At 37.3% G+C, this 24,522-nt stretch overlaps 1 protein-coding gene across 4 annotated transcripts in view; it reads left to right on the top strand.

Moving 5' to 3' along the window:
- Positions 1 to 24,522, top strand: part of Klp10A (kinesin-like protein 10A) — a 469,762-nt gene that overhangs the window by 405,653 nt on the left and 39,587 nt on the right. For all 4 annotated transcript variants that reach the window (XM_090390589.1, XM_090390588.1, XM_090390590.1 and 1 more), the window contains one exon: positions 12,545 to 12,617. In XM_090390589.1, coding sequence (XP_090246715.1) covers positions 12,545 to 12,617 — 73 coding nt within the window. The remainder of the gene's footprint in view (positions 1 to 12,544; positions 12,618 to 24,522) is intronic.

Here is a 24,522-nt window from a genome sequence, read left to right as displayed (position 1 = left end):
TGCCACCTTCTTGATATTTATTTTCTGTATTCTTGCCAAAGTCCTCCCATGACTTTTGTTTAGCTAGTTTTACACACTGTTTAGCTTTCTTACATTTGTCTCTGTATTCTGTAAGAGTAAAAGCTGACTTATTTGCCAGGAACTTTTGATATGCTTTCTTCTTTTCCTTCACTGCCTCTTTAACTTCCTGTGTTCACCAGGGAGTTCTGATTTTTTTATCCTTGCACGCAACCTCACCACATGCCTCTCTGGCAGAATCAATCAATGTTTCCTTCAGAGTTTGCCACTGAATCTCCAAGGTTTGATTCCTGTTCTCAAACTCTTTCATTTTCTTTTCAATAATATTTCTGTATTTTAGTCTACAGTTCACATCTGAGAGCTGCTCAACTTTTATTCGCTTTAAAACTTTCTTACATGTTATTCTTTTCAATATGAAATTCAATTTTATCCTGCTCAAGACTAAATAGTGATCACTTCCAATTTCAAATCCTCTGTACACTCTGGTGTCCTGCACCAGGGAGAAAACATCACTATCAACAATAACATAGTCAATGAGACTTTTCTTATTCCTAGCCTCATCTCTCCATGTGAATTTGTGCACATTTTTGTTGGAACATGGTGTTAGTAATAACAAGTCCATGTCCTGAGCAGAAATCCAACAGATATTTACCATTATTATTAGCTTTGCTCTTTTCTCCAAATTTTCCCAAAATATTTTTGTATGTCTCACAATCATCTCCTACTCTACTATTTAGATCCCCAACAAGGACCAACTTTTCCTTTTTCATTGTGTCAGTTGCTTTTTCTAAAGCCTCAAAAAAATTCCTCCACTTCTACCTTAGTAGAACCTTCTGTGGGACCATACTACAGAAATACAAAATGCCACTTTTAAACCTCATGCAAAATTAAACTTCCACTGGCCCACCCTGGAGTATACCATTATCAAATTCCTGACATGTACCTTCAATGGGTGTACATGATATAATGATAGTACTACATGAAGAACTTACATCATTACTAACTATCAACAATCTTTCTCCAAATCATTCTGTTATCTGTCAAGACTCCGATATTATTAGATCTTATATTTCTGTCTTCTAAAGATTTTTACTGTATCAATCTGCCTATATCTTGGTCTTCCTCTGGGTCTTTTTCCTGCCAACCTGGCAGAGAAACACTTGTTTTACTAATCTTTCCTCTCCCATTATGTTTAAGTGACTGTACCACCTGAGATTAGCTCTGCTAACACATTCCTGGATGTTAACAGTGTCAAGTGCATCTGTAATTTGCTTTGTCCTATATAGATGAAACAGGATGCACAATTCCTATCTAAAAAAAGGAACATATGGCACATTGAATTAACAACTATGGTAAATCTGGTCTTTCTGATCATGCCCTGAATACTCTACATCAGGGGTCGGCAACCGGCAGCCCTTGGGCCGCATTCAGCCTAAACATGCATTTTTGGCAGCCTATAAAATATTAACTATACTTACATTTCACGTGGCCTATATGCTAAATTATTTAAATAATATATTTAAATATAGCTCTGCTAACCAGGTCTTTCTTAATAATAATAATTAATAATAATAAAATCAGCCCAAGAGAGTCCAAAGCATAGTAAGTCAATATAACTCTGTTGACACAATACACCTCTAAAAGATATAGTTGCAAAGGTAAATTTTGTTACAATGTGGTGTTATTCCTGAAGTAGCCTTACCAAGTCTTGGTTTTCAGCATAGTAGGTAGCTTTCTTATGATGGAAGATAGCGAGTGGTCACCCAGTACCTACAACTTCTACAGCAGTAATGACTAACTCATCTCCTCTCTGTACTACAAGGTCAGGCTACCTCAATCCAATGTTAGTCCTGTATTGGGATTCTACTGCTGTTATTCATCCTTTGTTCTTCAACCTATTACCCTCACTATTCATTGTGTCTTCTGACGTACTCCACGTGTGCGTGTGTGTGATAACAACATTGAATAATACGAGCCAAAGTTTCTATACCCTGACAGCCTGCTCTGCAGTTCTTGTCATGTTTTCCCTTAGTTGTACAAGCTCAAGTTGGCAGAGCATTGATTCTTGTTCTTATTAAATCTATATATTCAAAACCAAGCAGGAAGCGAGTTCCATCCTTGATTCATTGATGCTGAGGGGGAACGTATTTAGATTCTTATAATGCAGCTCCATCTACTAAATGGTGCAGTATTAAAGCCCTTTGTTTAGCTGAGGCAGTCGTAATCTGTGATCTTCCGTCAATTAACCAGAGGTATGTCTGTAATCAACTTAATACATGAAGTCCTACAGGCAGCAAGACATACTTCTCAAGTGGAGAAAGAAAATTTCTGCAATCTGGATAGATGTAATCTAGGCACAGTGACATGCACTCCTTGTGCATGTCACTTGGCAACGAGATGCTCTATCTAGTATTGTTCTAGCACAAATGCTTCTGTTCTTATATAATGCCATCATTTGGGCATGAAGATGCTTTCTCTCTCTTTCCACTTGGATTGAACAGATGATGCAGGATGATACTCAACTAACCAAGAAGGCAGATGTTGCCTGGAAAACTCCAACTCCAAATTAGATATTTCATTGAGTGACAGTCTAATAACAATATTTAAAATTCTGTGACTTATAATACTGACATAGAGGAGGCTGATTCTGAGATTTTATAAGGCATACTTGAAGAAGAGATGGAATTGTACTGGCTCTACTCCTCTCTTGAGATGATAGCAGTGGAGTAGGAAGTATGGAGATATTTCCTGCTCTTGTGGGATTGTCTAACATAGATGTCCTCAATCGCATCACTAGTTCTCTGTAGGATGATAATTTACAGTACAATCTGATTGCACCTATCAGAACCTCTGATAAGTGGTTCTGATAGACTATATATATACAGTATATATAGATAGTTCTGATAGATAAGTAGTTCTTGGCAGAACCTCTGCCAAGCTCATTGATATGAGCTATATCTTCTGCAGCTAATGACGCTTCATGGAAAACAAGACAATATTCCTCTTCAACAGTCCACTGTGCCTTTGCATCTTCAGTCCAAATTTCAGCATTAACAAGGATGGAATTTTCTGCAAGATGGTGAACACCAAGATCGATAGAGGTGGTAAAGTCTCACTGAAATTCTGGGCAGACAAAGTGTCTGAGATGAAGTTCCTTGTTGGAATAAGATATTTTGTACATTTGTTCTATGTACTAGTGACTTGTTATCTTTGAGTTATCTTTACCGTTTTGTATGCCCTGAAGAAGCCATACAGCCCAGTTGGTGAAACTTGTTGGCATAATTTATCTATAAATTCAATGTTTCATAAAAAAAACCAGTGTAATATTATTCTGAAATTAAGTTAGTGGCCAAAAAAATATGCTCACAAAGATATTCTGATAGTCGGATGTTGTAGGAACATTGGATGTTGCAGAATGTACCTCTTCATTAGTCCATCATGCTTTTCCTGCTCAGTATAAACTTCAGCATTAACAGCATTGGGATGTTTTGCAGTATCTTGAAAAAATGTGCCATGTTTCTCCAGAGTAGTTGTACCAAACCTTTAGACTATATATGGTGCTGATGTATTATTGGTTTACAGCTGTCCACGTGTGTGATTATCTTAATAAAGAACAATTCTAAAATTAGGAGTTTTAAACAGTTGTTTCAATGTGCTTATGCTTCACGAAAATTCAGTCAGTTGTGTCTCGGTGTATATCTCTAAGGAAGAATATCATCATTGATGACCATAGACCTAATGCCTGTTGGTTTCCAGTGCAATTTTCACCATGTTTTGCCATTCCCTTGTGTTTGTTACCAGGTGACTCAATTACTGTAAACTCTTTCCATACCACTCACCTTCACATTATTTACCCACTTTCGTTTTGGGCATCATCTCTGTTTATACCATCCATTTTACCAAACATCAAATGTTTGATCTTTCTGCTTTATCCATATTGCAAATACGAGGGTGGTCTGAAAAGTTCTCAGCCTTGACCATAGATGCCAACACTATCAGCAAGATTTTTTTTTCCTAAGTTGGTACATCTGTCATAAGCATCCATGTGAAATTGCAAGTCATTCTATCAATTACAAGTAGTTTGTTTTATACAGCTGTCTGAAGCAAAAGTGTTGTCTGTATCCCTTGAAATGGATAAAATTAGTATTGTGCAGTTATAAAATTCTTTGTAAAAGAAGGTTTAACCCCAAAAGATGGGGGGGTGGGGGGGGGGGGGGGTGGGGGGGGGGGGGGGTGGGGGGGGGGGGGGGTGGGGGGGGGGGGGGGTGGGGGGGGGGGGGGGTGGGGGGGGGGGGGGGTGGGGGGGGGGGGGGGTGGGGGGGGGGGGGGGTGGGGGGGGGGGGGGGTGGGGGGGGGGGGGGGTGGGGGGGGGGGGGGGTGGGGGGGGGGGGGGGTGGGGGGGGGGGGGGGTGGGGGGGGGGGGGGGTGGGGGGGGGGGGGGGTGGGGGGGGGGGGGGGTGGGGGGGGGGGGGGGTGGGGGGGGGGGGGGGTGGGGGGGGGGGGGGGTGGGGGGGGGGGGGGGTGGGGGGGGGGGGGGGTGGGGGGGGGGGGGGGTGGGGGGGGGGGGGGGTGGGGGGGGGGGGGGGTGGGGGGGGGGGGGGGTGGGGGGGGGGGGGGGTGGGGGGGGGGGGGGGTGGGGGGGGGGGGGGGTGGGGGGGGGGGGGGGTGGGGGGGGGGGGGGGTGGGGGGGGGGGGACGCAATCTAAAGGCAATTCAAAAGAATTTTATTGTTATGCCACAAGCAAACAAAAGAATGAATGTGAAAGAATAACTTTATTGAATGCAGATGGTATTTGAGTGTCGGGAGCTAATGAGATTGTTCAATTAATGAGTGCTCACTTTTTCTAAGCTACATCAACCAGGTGCATGTAACATAGTGCTACTGCTACATTGGATGAAGAGTTATACGTTCATGAAAATGAGGATGAAGAGCTGTTGCATAACCTGGATAAGAATTTGTCTATAGGGACAGATGGAATATCAGCCAATTTGCTAAAGTAATGTTCAGCCGAATTGGCTAGGCGTTTCTCGCGTTTGTATATCTTGAGTCTCAGCTAAGGAATGATGCCACAGGAATGGAAGGAATGTATGATAGTTTCATCGTACAAGGGTGGTGAAAAAACTGATGTGTCTAACTACTGACCTATCAGTATCTCTGGTGTGATAGTGAAGATTTTACAGAAGTTGGTAAGAACTTGCATACAGAAATGGGTATGCAAGTTCTTAACCATAACCTGGATAAGAATTTGTCTATAGAAACAGATGGAATATCAGCCAATTTGCTAAAGTAATGTTCAGCCGAATTGGCTAGGCGTTTCACGCGTTTGTATAACTTGAGTCTCAGCTAAGGAATGATTCCACAGGAATGGAAGGAATGTATGATAGTTTCATTGTACAAGGGTGTTGAAAAAAACTGATGTCTAACTACTGACCTATCTCTGGTGTGATAGTGAAGATTTTACAGAAGTTGGTAAGAACTTGCATACAGAAATGGGTAGACAAACATGCTAAACTCTGCAAGGAGCAGCATGGGTTTACTAAAGGAAGGTCATGTTACTGCAATTTGCCCATATTTTATAACAATGTTACAGCCAAGTTGGATAATGGGAATGGATATACTATGATAATGTTGAATTTTTGTAAAGCATTTGATAGGATACCACATGGAAGTCTGTTGCATAAACTGGAGAACATGGGATTGGAATATAAATTCTTGACTTGGATCAGGGGATGGATGACAGACAGATATCAAAAAGTGGTATACAGTGGGTGTGAATCTTCCAGATTAGCTCTTGTCTCTGGTCGTGACAAGCTTAAGGTCGAGATTACAGAGTTTTCTCTGCACCGGAGGCCGTTGCGTGCTTTGACCATCCTGGAAGAGTGGAGATACCTCGGTATCATGTTCACCCAAAAGGGAAGGTCTTCTGTCCCTTCTATCCTAAAAGCTGGGATCGCTTCTTTGAGGAAAGCTCCTGTCAAGCCCCAGCAAAGACTGTTTCTCCTTTCCCACTATCTCCTACCTCGCTTTCACCTCAAGTTGGTGCTTAGTAGGACATATATCTCGGTAATGTCCCGAATGGACAGGGCTATCCGTTCAGCTGTGAGATCATGGCTCCGACTGCCGCCTGACACCCCTACTGCATATTTCCACGCAGGGGTGAAAGACGGCGGGCTCAGGGTTCCATCACTTAGATGGATGATCCCACGCCTGCAGTTGTCCAGAATCGCGAAATTAGAACTATCTTCTTCCCCTATCTGCAGAGAGGCTTTCTACAGCCCATTAATACAAGAAGACTTTAGGCAGGCTAAAGGCTGTCCCATTATCGAGGTACCTTAATTGAGTCAGTACCTGCAGAACACAAGAGATGGGCATCTCTGCTGCACTCTTCTGTAGATGGTGCTCCTTTAAAAGAGTCATATCTGGTGCCTCCCCAGCATTATTGGGTAAGGGATGACACCAGACTCCTCCCTGGGATCGAGTATATTGACCTTATCAGGACGAGGATCAATGCCCTACCCACTCGAGCCCGCACAGCTCGATGGGGTAGTGACGAGTCAAACTGTAGGGCCAGCCACTACAGTGAGACATTGTCTCATATACCCAGTGTTGCTTCCACACCCATGGGGTCCACGTGCGGAGGCATGACACCGTGGTCTCCATTCTGAACAACCGCTTTAAGAACAAAGGTTGGGAGACTGCGGTGGAACCACATTATAGGACCTCCGCAGGTTTGCATAATCCAGACTTAGTGATTAAAAAAGATGGTGATGTTTGGGTAATTGATGCCCAGGTGGTGGGAACAGGTCACCCACTAGCCTATAGCCATAATAATAAGGTAAACTATTATAAGAATAACCAAGATCTAGTTAGTAAGATACAGGAGGAACATGGGGCTACTCTGAGGTTTACCAGTGCCACCATCTCTTTACATGGCATATGGAGCATAGATAGTTATAAAGACTTAAAACAGCTTGGGATTACGTAGAAGGATATAAAAGTTCTTTCCTTGAGGGCACACTGGTGGCATGATGTTGCCACCAGAGAATGACTACAATGATAACTAGAACAGGCATAGGGTAAAACACTTGTAAAGGCTTAGGCCTATATCAAGTCTGGACGTTATGTAAGGTTAGTACTGCCCATAACCAGTACAAAGATTAATTTAAAAAAAAAAAAATGACCAGTGGTGTACCTCAGGGTTCAGTCCTTGGCCATTATTGTTCAATATATACATTAATGACATCAGACAGTGTCTAACATCAGGTTTACAATTTATGTATATTATTTCTGGGAAAACTCCCATGTTACTCCTCTTAATAAACTATTATAATTACGGCTATTTTGCCTGCTTCAATTTAGGAGTGCCCCTGTTTAAATGTCATTGGCTATTTACTCATGGATTCTTAGGGCATTGTAGATGTAAATTTACCAAAAAGTATATGTAGCATAAGGAAGAGAAATTTACACATACCTTTTTCTGGGTGTTGCGGCTTTTCTTCTTTCTGCGATGTCCGAAAACTACTGAGTGTGTGTGGGGGGAGGCAATTTGGGAGAATTAAATTAGAAAAACCCGGGTTTTTTTCAGTAATATATATATATAAACATATATTATTATGTTATATAGGGTGGGGAAAAAGTGAAAGGGTTGATTTTTTATATAGGGAGGGGAAAAGGGGGTTGATGGGGTGTGGTCCGTTTCGACTATTTTTGGTCATCTGGTTTTTTATGTCCGAAAACTACTGAGTGTGTGGGGGGGGGAGGCAATTTGGGAGAATTAAATTAGAAAAACCCGGGTTTTTTTTTCAATATTATATATATAAACATATATATTATATTATTATGTTATATAGGGTGGGGAAAGGTGAAAGGGTTGATTTTTTATATAGGGAAGGGGAAAGGGGGGTTGACGTGGTGTGGTCCGTTTCGACTATTTTTGTGTCGTCATCTGAACACATTGGGAAAGTGGATGCTATGTCAGGTCGGGTAGGTGCTTCTGTTTTTTGAAGTGTTTGTGTTATCGCCTATTGGTCAGGGTTGTGACCTCAATTTTATGTTGTGAAGCTTCCAAACCTCGGAGATTATGTAGGGCCTGTGTACGTTGATAGAGTTCGCGTCACGTTTTATGGCTATTGTTTCCGATATTCTAAGCATTGTTTCATTGTCTTGTCTGTCTACTATGATGGCCTTGTCGATCTGCAGGGTATGTTTTTGTTCAAGGGCGTGAACAGCTATTTCCGTTTTTCCTGCTGCTTTGTATTCGATTTTTCTTTTTGATATTACGTTTTTTAGTGTTTAAATGTTCAGGAATAGGGATGTTACAATCACGGAAGTGTTCTTGTAGTCTTGGCCATAAAGACCTGATGGTGGAACCAGTCTTTTTGGCAGGGAAATTTATAGACTACATTGTGATGTTCAAATATTTCTTTCTGTGTGTGAGGTTTGGTGGATTTTAGGAGATTTGCCAGTTTTTGGTTTGTGGTGAATACCAGTTTGTAGTCAGTATGTTTGAAGATGTATTTATAGGCTTTGTATGTGTTTTGAGTGTATGGTAGTTTGATAATTTTTTGTGTTGGGAAGTTCGTTTTGGTACTTGGGTTGTTTTGGCGGTTTTTTGCCGTCCTGTTTGCATAGTTAATCAGTTGTGTAGGATAGTTGCGATTTATGAAGATCTGCGTTAGTTTTCTTATTTCTGCGTTTAGACTATTCTGATTGGTTGAAAATTTGTAAGCATTTATGAATTGTGATAAGATGACAGATTTTTTAACAGAATGTGGATGGTAGAGTGAAAATGGAGGTAGTTTCCGATATGCGAGGGTTTGTGGTATACTTTCATGGCTACTTTGTTGTGTGTTCTGGTTAATGTCAAGTTTAAGAAATTGATGGATTTGTTCTATTCGGTTTCTGTGGTGAATTTTAATCTGTTGCTGTAACCATTTAGGGATGTTTTTAAGGTGGTGATGTGTGTGGGATTACCAATGCACAGAATATCGTCCACATATGTGCCATAAAAGGTGATGCCATGGGGAAGGGAAGGGTAGAGTAGGAGTGATTCTATTTGTGCTAGGAATAATTCCGCTAGTTGTCCACTGATGTTTTGGCCCAAGGGGAGTCCGAAGATTTGAATGTACTTGTTGTTGTTGAACTTGAAGTTTGCCGAGATTATTAGTTTTATTAAGTTAATAACGTCAGTGGGTGTTAGTTTAGTACGAGAGTGTAGGGTGTGGTCTTCTGTGAGTAGTGTGTGTACGATGTCTAAAGTTCTGGGGACGTTCACGTTAGTGTATAAAGAGGCCGCATCCAATGAAATGAGGATGTCTTCTTGGGATAGGGTTAGGTTTTTTATTTTTTTGAGAAGGTCGTCCTTGTTTTTTATCATAAAGTTAGACGTTGTAATTAATGGTTTGAGAAGTTTCGCTACGAATTTTGATATAGGGGCTGTGGTGGTATTTTTATAGGAGACTATTGGTCTCATCGAGTACCCGTCTTTGTGGTGACGTATATTTGTATATTTGTCCAGACATACAAGTGGTGCGGGGGGGGTTGTGTTTTTCAGTGTGGTTTTGTCTATTTTATTTTCATTTTTTAGGATGTGTAGGGTACTGTTGATTTGTTTTATAAGGTCGGGGTGGGGTCAGTTTGTATTTTTCGGTAGGTGTGTTGGTCGGTTAAGATGGCTGTTATTTTGTTGTGGTAATCGGTTTGGGTTGTGATGACTACAGTGTCCCCTTTGTCAGCTTTATTGATAATAATGTTCAGGTTCCTCTTTAGGGATAAAAGGGCTTTTTGTAAGTTGGGGGTGATGTTTGGTTTAATTATTATTTTACTGTTTATGATGTTAATTTTGTGGAATATTGTTTCTTTGTTAGGGTCATATTCTAATTTCGCTTGCATTTCGGTAATGATGTCTCTGTTTTGTATGTATTTTGGGGATACACCAAAGTTTAATCCTTTGCTCAGGATGGTGATTTCGTCGGGCGTGAGGTTGTGGTGCGATAGATTGATGATGGAATTGTTTTTAGTTCGTTCTAAGGCTGAAATATCCAAAGGGTTGGAAGCAACGCGATTGTTGTATTGGGTGTTTGTTAGTGCGTACCATTTCTTTGCATGTCGATCTTCTAATAACAGCGTGTAGCCGTTGATGCGAGATTGGGTATTATCCCAAAAAACTGCCCATTCGTTTGTGGTTAGCAGCTTTTTCAATCTGTTTTTTGTCTTGTGAATGTATGAATATGCTTGTTGTTTCTTTTTAAATCTGTTGTTTATGGCTTGTTTTATGAGGGCATGGGATGCTCGGTAGCAAATTTTTTGTTTCCGCGAATCGTACTGTTGCCGTGTACTGTCGCGAATTTTGGCGTGATGTTGTGATCGAGGCATTTTTTGAGGAAAGTTATGTGTATTTTTTGAGAGGTGTATGTTAGGATGGTTTTTTGGTATGTACTTTTTGTAAAGTTTATTCACTCATTGAACATGTGACGTGCGACCATGACATATGCTTGTGTTGGTATGTGCGTTGGGTGAAAGCTAATTTTAAGGGTGTTTTGTGATCGAGGGGGGGAGGGAGGTTAGAGATGACGACCAAAAATAGTCGAAATGGACTGCACCCCGTCAACCCCCTTTTCCCCTTCCCCCTCCCTATATAAAAAATCAACCCTTCACCTTTTCCCCACCCTATATAACATAATATAATATATATGTTTATATATATATATATATATATATATATATATATTACTGGAAAAAAACCTGGGTTTTTCTAATTTAATTCTCCCAAATTGTCTACCCCCCCTCCACACACTCAGTAGTTTTCGGACATCACAGAAAGAAGAAAAGCCGCAACACCCAGAAAAAGGTATGCATAAATTTCTCTTCCTTATGCTACATATACTTTTTGGTAAATTTACATCTACAATGCCCTAAGAATCCATGAGTAAATAGCCAATGACATTTAAACAGGGGCACTCCTAAACTGAAGCAGGCAAAATAGCCTTAATTATAATAAAAGGTGTACAATTGTTTGCTGATGATGCGAAGATAGGTAGGGCAATCAAGGATGCTATTGATATTCAGCACTTACAAAATTATCTGAATAGGCTGGAAATTTGAGCAAATCAAAATGGCTATCGCTTTAATGTTAGTAAGTGTAAAGTTATGCACTTTTGTATGATTAGAGTTCCAGTGGCATATTATATTAGTGGGGTTATGTTACAAGAAACTGAAGAGGTAAGAGATTTTGGTGTATTGGTGGATAAGAATTTGAAGTTCAAAGGTCACATAGCAAAAGTTGCAAATACAACTTGGAGGATAATTGGGATGTTGAAGCGAACCTTGACGTCTAAGGACAAGGAAGTCATTTTGTCTCTTTATAAGGCTTTGGTAAGACCACATCTGGATTATTGTGTGCAGATTTGGTCTCCCAGATTCCAAGGGGAAAAAGAAGATATGGAAAGGGTTTCAAAGGAGAGTTCCAGATTATGAGATTTAGATTATAAGGACAGATTGAGAGTATGTGAATGACAGGCTGTGGTTAACAGGAGAAAGAGAGGTGATATGATAGAGTTCTATAAACTTTTAAATGAGTATTATAGGATAGCATCTGATGAAATTTTTCGTTATATGGGGCGAGAACATGAGGGAATCCATGGAAGCCAAGTTTGTTCACAGTCAAGAAAGAGATAAGAGCTAGGTTTTTCTCTCATAGAGCAGTGAATGAGTGGAATAGTTTGGCTTTAGGGGTAGTGAATACGTCTAATGTGAATGATTTTAAGGGAAGGTATGACAGATAGTTTGGATGTTTTATAGCCTCCCTCGATGAGTCCTTGACTCCCTGGCGGTCTTAGATAATAATAATAATCTGCAAATAGTAAATTATTGATTTTTGTACTTTAAAATTCCCCTTATATTCTCCTTGATAACATCCATATTTCTTTCCAGCAGTAATGCTCAGAGATATTGGGTTTCTTTGTCTTGTGCATGTTATTGTCTTGAACTATTTTCCTGTTTCTCCACAGTTTCTTACAACAGCCTTCTGTATTACTGATATTCTGCAACAAAACAATAATATATATATATATATATATATATATATATATAAAATTTTTATTATTATGTTTTTCCTTTTATTTATTTTAGTTTTTTATTTTTTATTTTTTCATTTTAGAAAACTTAATTTTTTTTTTCTGTTGTAATTTAACATGTTTACATTGTGATTATTTTATGTAACTAACTGTATATGAGAAATTATTGAATAGATAAGGAAAATGAAAAGTTGATATTCAGTAAATATTTGAATTTTGATATAGCTGTTTCAAGTTCAGTCAGATAGCATTCTCATTATTAGTAACACTTGGATTTAATTTAAAAATCATGAATATTGTTGGTAGTTTTAATCTTTAGTTTGAAAGAGATTTTTTGTTTAAGTTTTTAAACCCTATCTTATAAGGTGTATCTTTTAAAAAGAGTTGCTGTCTGACTTTAATTTATTCTCTTATCTCCTTTTGATTTAATTTGTTTTATTTTTCCTTTTAGGCATCGCAGAAATGGTTAGAATATGATACAGACCTCCTTGCTATGTCCAATAGTGTAGATTATGATGTGGATTGTAAGTATTCTGTGTCCATCTTAAGTAATTTTGAATAAGAATTGCATGAGGTTTTTCTATGAATTGAGGTGTGAATGCATAAGTTAAACAGTGTAATTACGAAATAAAAAGTAAAGAAGTAAATGAACACAATAGCAAAATTCTGTTTTAATGTTGAATATGAAATAATAAATGCATTTCAGTTTTAAACTTCAAATTTTAAAGTTCACAAAATACAGCCACTGAGAGATGTTTGAACATGAATCTTACTATGAAATGAAATGTTAAATATGCAGTTTAAGCAGCAAGAAAGGGAAGCAAATTTCCTTTCTTAAGAAAATAAAATCAGAGTGCAAAAAAGTGCAGGATCAGCATAACATATAATCTATCTCATTTGGCCTACTTTGTTAGATTGCAAAGTGGTGAATAGGTAGCATGGAAAGGATATCAAAAATATGCTAATGTCACTTTCCTTAGATCCCTTAGCTAATATTTGCAAGCCTTCATGAGATCTCGTAAAAGTAAAATAGCCTATATTTCACCTTTGTGAATAATTCACTTTTAATCTAATGCCCCCAAACAAAATCTTTATGAAATGTTCTTTATTATTCCCATTTTTATGGATGGATGCGTGGCATATGTTGGCTCATTGAGATACAAGTCCAAAGTCTTTTAGATATGTGCACACACATTGGGAGGTTTTTCTTTTGGGGTTTGTCAGATGGCATATTTGTGGCTAAGGCATTTTTTATATCTTCCCTTCAATAAAGCTTTTTTGAAGGGAAGATATAAGAAATGTAAATAAATATAAAAATGGGAGATATAAAATAAAATAATCTTCTGCTTTATTATTCTCTCTGAATCACTAAAATAGCACTTCTGAAATTCAAAAACAATCAACTAAAATATATAGACTTTGCAGTATATGGTAGAGCAAGAAATGTATTTTTCTTTAGTAATAAAACAAAGGCTTGTTTTGCAGAGAAAAGTATAGTTGTCATAAGTACCAAAACTTGTACCTGAGCTGGTTTAGGAAATTGGATGACTTAAACCTCCGAAGTGAAAAGTGAGAATTTCATCTCATTTTACATTTTGGAACATATTTTGACTCAAAGATATCTGAGGAATGTATTAAGTAACAAGTCTGTGTGCATTTTTCCTTCTAAAAGAAAGAAACTGAACCAGTTGCTCATCTTATATAAGATATGTTCCAAATGAAGTCTTCTTTATTTTGAACAGATTTTGGAAAGAAAGATGACCAAATCCTATTATTTTTAAAGAGACAAAACAGAATTTTTTGGAATGAGTGATCTTGAATGGCAGGGGAGGCATGAATCTGGAATTTTCAAAACAAGGAGAAAACCAGAACAACTGCAATCACTAATAAACCAGCATGTTTGGATACTGAAACATTTAACTATTCCAAAAACCAAAGTTATATCCTGACATTTACTCATATTTGACTGAAGCAGATAATGTGTTATTGAGGGTTAGTAGAAATTTTTGTCATCTTCATTTATTGGTGCACTTTTTTGAAAGTGTTAGAAATGGGGTACATTATCATTAATTGAAACTTGGTGAAATAAGCCAGTGTTTCGGTTTGTTTTTTGCTTGCTAAAAAATCAAATCATACATTGTAGATACTCCATGCAAGAGAATAATAATCTTGCAATCACTAAACTTGCCTTGTTAATATTTTTTAGTTTAATTTTGTATATCATTGTCAATGTTAGTAAAGCATATCATGTATGCTTTACTTGATTTTTTACTTTACTTTACATGAGTTTTTCTTCAAAACTATACAAGTTATATTCATTATTTCCTACGCCCTCAATGAGTGTACTGGATACTATGAAAGTACTACATAATTGCAATATAGTCCTATAGCGATTTCTTTCTAAATTGATCTGTTACCTGTCAGATCTTCACTATCTCAGATTTTGGTTTTCTAAGACACTTCTAACCACATCAATTTAGATAAATCTTGTTTTCCCTCTGTGCCTGTTTTTTTTTTTTTTCTTCCCCTTACCAGTCTTTTAATAAAAATCTCTTTTGCTAACTTTTCATCTCGCATTCTATTTTATTTTATGTTACTGTACACCTACATGTTAAGCTTTCTAATATCTAGGGATGCCTATTATGATTCTCCTGTTATTGTCATTTGTTTGCTTTCCTAATTTTTTTTAGAACTCATCTGTGGTTACTAACTACTCTTTGGTTAACTGTTTTATTTCTACCCAGCTCTCAGATCCATAAGATAAAATCATTTTAACTTAATTACATGGTTTAGTGTGTGGATAATTTATCTTATTTGATATAAATGTATTATCTACTCTCTCAGCTTTGCTTATTCTCTTATCTATTTCCATATTTAATTTACCATTTTCCCTAAACATTATACCTAAATAGCTGAAATAATTGTTTTATTAGTTTTCTCGATTGAGAATGTTTTCTATATTTCTATCTACTTTCAAATTTTCATATTTTATTGCTGATTTTCATGCCAAATTTGTTATACATGTTGTTCAACTTACTTAAAATGCTGAAGGTTTGTAGCGAATTTATTTTTAGGAGTATGTCATCTGCAAAGGTATCCAAAAAATTCACCAAAAACAATTTATTGAAAACACAATTTATCAAAAGGTAATTGGTTAAAATCCAACAATTCATCGAAAAATCATTGAATGAACAGTTCAAAAAATTATAAGGCGTGAAGTGAAATTTATTTATCAAAAAGAATTGCAGTTTTGAATGAATTAACATGTGATGAAATTGGAGTTTAGCATAATATTCCCTTTATATATGTTATGTAGATGCGTATGGCTTTTTTTGAGAGACATTCCTTTCAGGCAGTGTATGCGTTTCATGTATTTTGTGTGTTTTACACAATCTGGAAAAGATTATGTAAAAAATCTTAATTATAACTATTATTCTCCCTTATCCTCCTCTCACTTCAACAGAATGGTTGGTGGGGTAGCAATGCTATTTTACAAGGAAATAATTAGAGAACAAGAAGGTTCCCCCTGTTACATCACCACTTTCGTGGCTTTGTTTTAAATTATACTTGTTTTTCCTTAATTAGATCTAATCTGCTTTTACCCTAATTACTCTCAAGATCTAAACCTAAATTTAGCCTTCAGTACTCTATAGAAAGACTATCTATATATCTGGCTGATTTCTAGATTAATCAAGTGTATCAATTACTCGGACAAAGGGTTTACCCTTTGTTAAGGACAAAAATCCTTTGTAATTACTGTTTGAGATTGTCTCCTGATCAGATACTGGCAAATTTATTTATTACGCTGCTCCAGCCAATATTTTTAGGTTAGAAGGAATTCTTAACCAGGGAAACTCTCTCATATAACAATACAGAGGTGAAGAATCTAACACTTGTTTAATATCGTTTGCAATCGTGGCTCTTAAACATCTATTCTACTCCGCTTAGGTTCCGTTTTTATGAGTGGTAATTTGAATTCATTCTCAGGCTAATGTCAGGTACAAAACATAAAGCACATTTATTGAGATCTTAAGGTTATACATTTACATTCATGCACTCATTCAATAGTATGTCATTCTAAAATAAAGAACTAGTTAAACCAACTAAAACACAACTGGATACAATCATTAGTTCCTTCTATAAGATCAAGCATTAAACTACACAATATACAAGTCTTAAATTTCATCCATTCAGTTCTCTTCTAAATTACGTTAGTTATTCACATAAAATACCTGTCACAAATCATCTATAAGCATTTTTCTAACAAAATGCGCAGTGGAGTTAAGCCACTGCTATCATCGATAATCACCTAAGAGTTCTATACTACATTGTCCTTGCTCACTAACTATATAACATTTCTTCACTCTAAGTGGGAAAGGAATAACAAAATTCTGTACGTTACCAGCTCTTGGGAAGATTAACAGATCCGTCACTTAATTCACATTTTCGCCTTACACAGCCCGATCCTTCTTCCTTGAATTGGGGTCAGAACAACTCTGCTTGGCCTTTATCCACGTGGTTACTCATAGAGGTCATCCTACTTGGCTTTACCGAACGTCTGGCGATGTGCCCACATATGCCTGGTTCTGTGGATGCCGATATCTAACATCTCAGGGCGATCTGGAAATCCATCAGGAGGCGAGAGAAAGGTCCAATAATGCAAACCACCCAGAAAAGGTCAGGAGAACAAGACAAAAAGCCTTGAGAGAGGGAAGCAAACCCCTTTTATTCTGCACCCTTGGCGCCCTCTTTACTGCCACATTCTTCCGCATGGCACTCGTCTCCTTTGCCTGCGAGCTGATCCGGTATACCGCGTCTTCCGTGAAAATGAGCTAGCACCGCTTTCCGTGTAAATGCATATGCCTCGAGCCAAACGCTCACCCGAACGGTTCACCTGCGAACTTTGGACTTTTGTTTACACTTTGATAAACATTTCATTTCACATAGAATACCTTTTATAGTTACATTTTACAAACTGGAAATCTTTACTTAGATTTGAATAAACAAGTTTTCTTTTATAATTCTACATTTAAAGGTATGTATAGTCCTATTTACAATCCTTTTGCTTGCTTAAGTATAACTTTCTCTTTGTTGATATGTTAGACTTGTTAAATCTTGAATGAAATAATGTTTCTATGAGTTCTCCCATTCAAGATCTAACACCCCATTGTCTTCTTTATTTTTGGGTAATGGTTTGCAGGATGAAATGTCAGAGTTTCCAGGAATAAAACCCTTCCATTTCCATATGAGACTGGATAAGTCATCTTCAGTTGAAGAGAACTGATAAATAAATTCTTTGTTTCAAGGATTCAAACTCAGGTATTTCTAAGGGCCTCATTTATACTAGATGAATTGCAGAGGTTCCATTATTATTAGGAAGAGTAGTATTAGTACTGTAACGTTGCACACACACACAAAATACCAGTTATGTGGAATGAATTTTACTCTGATTTGGAATTTGAACCTTTTGCAAAAATCTATCATATAGTTCCAGTTATCAGTTCATCTATATTCAAGGCTACAAATGGACAATCGAAATTATATGCTACAATAACTCTGGCTTAGTGGGATATCCATGCATTTCTGAAATCTACAAGTTGTCTGCATGGTTCAGTTTTAGTTCTAACTGGGTCACTTTTATTAGAAAAGTGATTTTTAGTAAAGATGTTTTGAAATGACATTAATTCCTTGGAGATTGGATGGCAAATCCTGGCAAAATATTGATTGATCCAGCCAGTGGTGAGGTTGGCTGTAAGAATAGAAAAATCGGAATTCCATGGTGGTCTCAGAAAGTTAGAGGCAGTCAAAAAGAAGAAGAAAGCATATAGAAAGTTCCTTGCAAGTAAGTCAGCTTATGCTCTTAGGGAATATAGAGAAAAATGTAAGAAAGCAAAGCACTGTATAAAACTATCTAAACAAAAGTCATGGAAAAACTTTGGTAAGACCACAGAAATAAATATCAGGAAGGTGGCAAAATATTCTGGAGATTATTCAAAAAGCTTAGAAATGGAGGAAAGAGTACTGTAAAAAGGAATCAGAGATGATAAAGGTGACAAGAAAACTGAAGATAATCATCATCATTCATCATCATCATTATCAAATTCCTGCCATGTACCCTCAAGGGGTGTACAGGATATGACAGTACTACATGAAAAAATTACATCATTACTAACTTCCTATCTACAATTTTCCTCCAAATCAGTCTGTTACTTGTCAAGACTCCAACATTATCAGATCTTATATTTCTATCGTCTAAGGCACTTTGTACCGTATCAACCCACCTATATCTTGGTCTTCCTCTGGGTCGTTTTCCTGCCAACCTGGCAGAGAACACTTGTTTTGCTAATCTTTCCTCTCCCATTCTATTTAAGTGACCATACCACCTGAGATTAGCTCTGCTAACACATTCCTGGATGCTGACAATGTCAAGTTCTTTCCTAATATCCTCATTTTTAATATGATATTGCCATCTGTTCACGCCTCTAATCTTTCTCAGGACTCTCATATCTGCGGTCTCTAGTCTTTGGTCAAGTGTTTTACTTCTGACCCAGCTCTCAGATCCATAAGTTAAAACTGGTTTGAACACTGTCTTGTATACAGCTAATTTAGTTTTCCGACTAATTTCTTTTTTATTCCATATGAATTTATTCAATTGACTTCCCACCATACCAGCTTTGCTGATTCTGTTGTCTATTTCTATATTTAATTTACCATCTTCAGTAAAAATCGTGCCTAAGTAGCTGAAATGTTTTACTTGTTCCACAGGTTCTCCATTCACAACACAGTTGACATTTTCAATGATTCTGCCTATTTTCATTGTTTTTGTCTTTTTATTGCTGACCTTCATACCATATCTATTACAACAGCTATTCAATTTAGTCAGAGAATCTTGCAGACTTGTAGCGGATTTATTTAGAAGTATAACATCATCCGCATAAAGCAAAGAGCTGACATTAACATCTCCAATTTTGATATCAGGTTTCATACCACATTCCTTCATAATGTGATCCATATAGATAATGAATAACAGAGGGGATAATGTACATCCTTGTCTCACACCACATTTAACATTAAACCATCTTCCTGTACTTCCTTCAATTCTAACTGCTGACTTACAATTCAAATAAAGACTAAGTATTGCTTGATATAATGCCCCATTGACACCATATAACTGCAGCGTATTAAATAGCTTCTCTCTTGGCACCTTGTCATATGCCTTTTCCAAATCGACAAAACTTAAATACAGATCTTTGTTATATTCCCATGCTTTCTCGACTAGTTGTCGTAAAGTGAAGATCTGATCCCGACAGCCTCTATTTGGTCTGAATCCAGCTTGTTCTTCACCAAGCTTTTCTTCCACAATTCTTCTCAACCGTTTCTCAAGTATACTTGCATAGATCTTGCCAGGAACACTCAGTAGGGAAATACCTCTGTAATTCTCACATTCAGTTTTATTTCCCTTTTTATATATGGGTACTATGAGAGCTCTACTCCAATCATCAGGAATTCGTCCCTCTGTCCAGGCTTTCTGAACTATGCAGTGCAGCCACTGTAAGACTCTTATACCACCATGCTTCAGCATTTCTGGTCGAATATCATCTATTCCTGCTGCCTTTCCACATTTCAAGCCTTTGATGGCTTTTTCTACTTCAAGTATGGATATGTATTCCTGACTGCATGCCTGGTCAGTATTTGTTATCACTGTGCTGTCATCACTGCTTGTTTCATTTAGCAGTTTTTCAAAGTAATTACTCCATACTTCAAGGATATCTTTTTCTCCTGTTTTCATGTCACCTTTATCATCTCTAATTCCTTTTACAGCACTCTTTCCTTCATTCCTAAGCTTCTTCAACAACCTCCAGAATATTTTGCCACCTTCTTGATATTTATTTTCTATATTCTTGCCAAAGTCTCCTCCCATGACTTTTGTTTAGCTAGTTTTACACACTGTTTAGCTTTCTTACATTTGTCTCTGTATTCTGTAAGAATAAAAGCTGACTTATTTGCCAGGAACTTTTGATAAGCTTTCTTCTTTTCCTTCACTGCCTCTTTGTGTCCACCAGGGAGTTCTGATTTTTTTATCCTTGCACACAACCTCACCACATGCCTCTCTGGCAGAATCAATCAATGTTTTCTTCAGAGTTTGCCACTGAATCTCCAAGGTTTGATTCCTGTTCTCAAACTCTTTCATTTTTTCTTCAATAATCTTTGTGTATTTTAGTCTACAGTTCACATCTGAGAGCTGCTCAACTTTTATTCGCTTTAAAACTTTCTTACATGTTTTTCTTTTCAATATGAAATTCAATTTTATCCTGCTCAAGACTAAATAGTGATCACTTCCAATTTCAAATCCTCTGTACACTCTGGTGTCCTGCACCAGGGAGAAAACATCACTATCAACAATAACATAGTCAATGAGACTTTTCTTATTCCTAGCCTCTTCTCTCCATGTGAATTTGTGCACATTTTTGTTGGAACATGGTGTTAGTAATAACAAGTCCATGTCCTGAGCAGAAATCCAACAGATATTTGCCATTATTATTAGCTTTGCTCTTTTCTCCAAATTTTCCCAAAATATTTTTGTATGTCTCACAATCATTTCCTACTCTGCTATTTAGATCCCCAACAAGGACCAACTTTTCCTTTTTCATTGTGTCAGTTGCTTTTTCTAAAGCCTCAAAAAATTCCTCCACTTCTACCTTAGTAGAACCTTCTGTGGGACCACAGGCACAAATAAGTCTCATTGTCCAGTTCCCCATTCTCATATTTGCCCACATTACTCTACTTGAGACTGACTGCCATTCAAGAAGATTAGCCTCGTATTTTGTGTTGAATACTATGGCTACTCCTTCTTTTCCGTGATTGTTATTGCCTGAATATAACATTTTGTATTTACTGCTCAGAAAGATCTCACCAGTTTTGGTCTTTTTTGTTTCAGTCACCCCTATTATGTCGATCTGGTACTTATCTAATTCCTCAGCTAGCTCCATTTCTTTGCCATTCAGGCTTCTTACATTGATAGTACCGATCTTTAACTCTGGTGATGTTGAATTGGGGTTTGTTTTCAGATTTGTTCCAGTAGCTGACTTTTCGCTGTTCACCCTGGTTCCCTGGCGAAAACAACGGGGGCCTTGTTTAACCGGGCGACGCCCCAGCCAGCATGAAATTTTGGCATGTTGTACCATCATTTTCTATTTTGGTTTAACCAATAAGAATACAATTTGGTCGGCTAAATCCCAAATTGCCAGCCCATCCTCGTTCGTTCAGTATCAAAGTAGATACCCAACAGGGTGCACCACGAGAAGGTGAGGATTGGACATTAGGTCAGAAGCCCTGGTCGGTTCTCCGCATTCCTTTAAAGGCTATGTGGAGGTCTCCTATCAGTTATACAGCTTTGACCCTTAAGCACCCCAACTGAAGATAAAGATATTCTATATGTCTGGAGTAATTACATTGAAAGACTGCTAAATGAAACAAGCAGCATCAGCATGATGGTAGAAAACTCCCAGCAGAAATGTATATTAAATTTAGTTTCATCCTTTATCCAAGTGTAAGCAAACAAAGTTTGTGCCTGAGGCAACTCGTGGTAAAGGTGGACTAAGCTCTCATCACTTGTCTTAGTATCTCACTAAATGCAAGCCCATCTCCTTGCGGACATGTATAATGCTATGCATTAAGGGAAGGTCCACTACCCAGATCGGTTTCGACCTTTATTCTGGTCTCATCAGTGGGAGCCAGACCCAACGGGTGATACTAAGTGGGAAGTAATGGAGAAGTCATATTTACCTATACGAGTTGCCAAAAGGTGTCTCACTTTATTATTAAATAACTCTGGATTAGTGAAAGATTTTGGAAGTTTTTTCCCACTCGGTTAGACTATAATAAATTTAGTTTAATCCTTTATCCAAGTGCAAGTGAACAAAGTTTGCACCTGAAGTATCTTCAGGACATTAGTCCACCTTTGCCACGAGTTGCCTCAGTTCTGAAGATAATTCAGGTGCAAACTTTGTTTGCTCTGAAGTATCTTCATCAAAATTTATTATAGTCTTACCAAGTGGGGAAAGACTTCCAACAGCAGGAATGTAGTGGAATACATATCTATACTTCAGGTAGAAAAAGAAATTCAGCCAGAAATGCTCAAATATGGAGTATAAAGTTTTACAGTGACTGCATTACAGAATTCAGAAGGCCTGATCAGTGAGTCAAAGTCCAGAGGAATTGAGCAAAGCTCTCATACTATCCATCTATAAAAAAGGGAAATAAAACTGAATGTGAGAATTTCCCTCTTTCTCTACTGAGTGTTTCTGGTAAAATTTATGTAATTATACCTATGAAAGGGCTAAGAAAAATTGTGGAGGGGAAGCTTGGTGAAGAACTAGCTGAAATTCAAGCCATAATGAGGTTGTCAGGATCAGATTTTCACTCTAAGACAGATAGTTAAGAAATCTTGGGAATATAACAAGGATTTGTATTTGTTTTGTTGATCTGGAAAAGGCATATGGTAAAGTGCCAAGAGGAAAGTTCTTCAGAATGCTACAGTTATATGGTGTAAATGGGACATTATATCAAACAGTAAATAAATAGTCTCTATTTAAGCTATAAGTAAGCATTTAGTTTTGAAGAAGGTATAGGAAGATGGTTTGAAGTAAAATCAGGTGTGCGACAACAGTGCACATTATCTCCACTGTTATTCATTATCTATATGGATCACATTATGAAGGAAAGTTGTGTTTAATCTGATATTAAAAATTGGTGATGTTAATCTTAGATCTTTACTTCTGAATAAATCTAGTACAAATGTGCAAGATTCCCTAACTAAATTGAAATTCAAATTCAAGATTCCCTAACTAAATTTTCATACCAAACCTATAAATTGGATTTATAGGTTTGGTATGAAAATCAGCAATAAAAAGACAAAGACAATGAAAATATGCAGAAACATTAAAAACATCAACTATATCCTGAATGGTGAACCAGTAGAACAAGTAAAATATTTCAGCTATTTAGACACAATATGGTAAATTAAATATGAGAATAGACAACAGAATTAGTAAAGCTGGTATGGTAGGAAGTCAGCTGAATAAATTTATATGGAATAAGAAAGAAATTAGTCAAAGCACTAAATTAGCCATATACAAGACAGTGTTCAAGCTAATTTTCCGAGATTTCGGCTCAAAATAAAACACTTGATCAAAAACTAAAGACCTCTGGTATGAGAGTTCTGAAAAAAGTTAGTGGAGTGAACAGATGACATCAATGGCAGTATCACATCAAAATGACAATATTACGAAGAACTTGCCATTGTTAGCATTCATAATGTTATTAGAGCTAATCTCAGGTGGTATAATCACTTAAATAGAATCAGCGAAGAAAGATTTACAGAACAGGTGTTCTTTGACAGGTTGGTAGGAAAAAGAACCAGAAGACCAAGTTGCAAATGGATTGATACAGTAAAAAGCACTTTAAAAGGTGGAAATATAAGATCTGATATATGTCTTGACAGATAACAGATTAATTTGGAGGAAAATTATTGATCAGAAGTTAGTAACAGTGTAACTTTTTTTGTGTAGTACTATCATAATTATCACACACACACAATGAAGTAGCAGTTATGCTTGCAGAATAATGTCTCAGTGACCATCTACATATGTTGTCTACATCTTGGGTGACATTAGGTATTCTTACTGAACACTTGAAAACAATAATTTTCAAGAAAATTAATCTTTTGATGAATTATGAAAGAATTCATAGAAAATTATCAGTGAATTGTTTTTTTGACCAATTGTAGTCAAAACACTAAATTAGCTGTATACAAGACAGTGTTCAAACCAATTTTAACTTATGGATCTGAGAACTGGGTTAGAAATAAAACACTTGACCAAAAGACTAGAGACTGCAGATATGAGAGTCCTGAGAAAGATTAAGGGCATGAACAGATGGCATCAATGGCAATATCATATTATAAACGAGGATATTAGGAAAGAACTTATCATTGTCAGCATCCAGAAATGCATTAGCAAAGCTAAGCTCAGGTGGTATGGTCACTTAAATTGTAGAAGAAAGATTGGCAAAGCAAGTGTTCTCTGCCAAGTTGGGGAAAAGACTCAGAGGAAGACCAAGATATATATGTGGATTGATACGGTAAAAAGTGCCTTATAAGATAGAAATATAAGATCTGATAATGTTGGAGTCTTGACAGGTAACAGACTGATTTGGAGGAAAATTGTAGTTAGTAATGATGTAAATTTTTCATGTCTTACTATCATGTACTACATGAAAACACCCCTTGAGGGCACATGGCAGGAATTTGATTATGGTATTTTTGACAAATTGTCACAGTGAACAACAATTCGATGAATTGTTGTTCGATTAATTGTTTATTCAACAAATTGTTTTTCCGTTTTTCCAATGATTCGGTAAACTGTCTTG

Source organism: Typopeltis vanoorti, chromosome 3 (genome assembly GCF_054136105.1).
Source record: "Typopeltis vanoorti isolate ZY-2024b chromosome 3, IOZ_Tvanoo_1.0, whole genome shotgun sequence".
NCBI classification, from domain to species: Eukaryota; Metazoa; Arthropoda; class Arachnida; order Uropygi; family Thelyphonidae; genus Typopeltis; species Typopeltis vanoorti.
The sequence above is the reverse complement of the archived record's forward strand: the minus strand, read 5'-3'. Positions and strand labels throughout refer to the sequence as shown.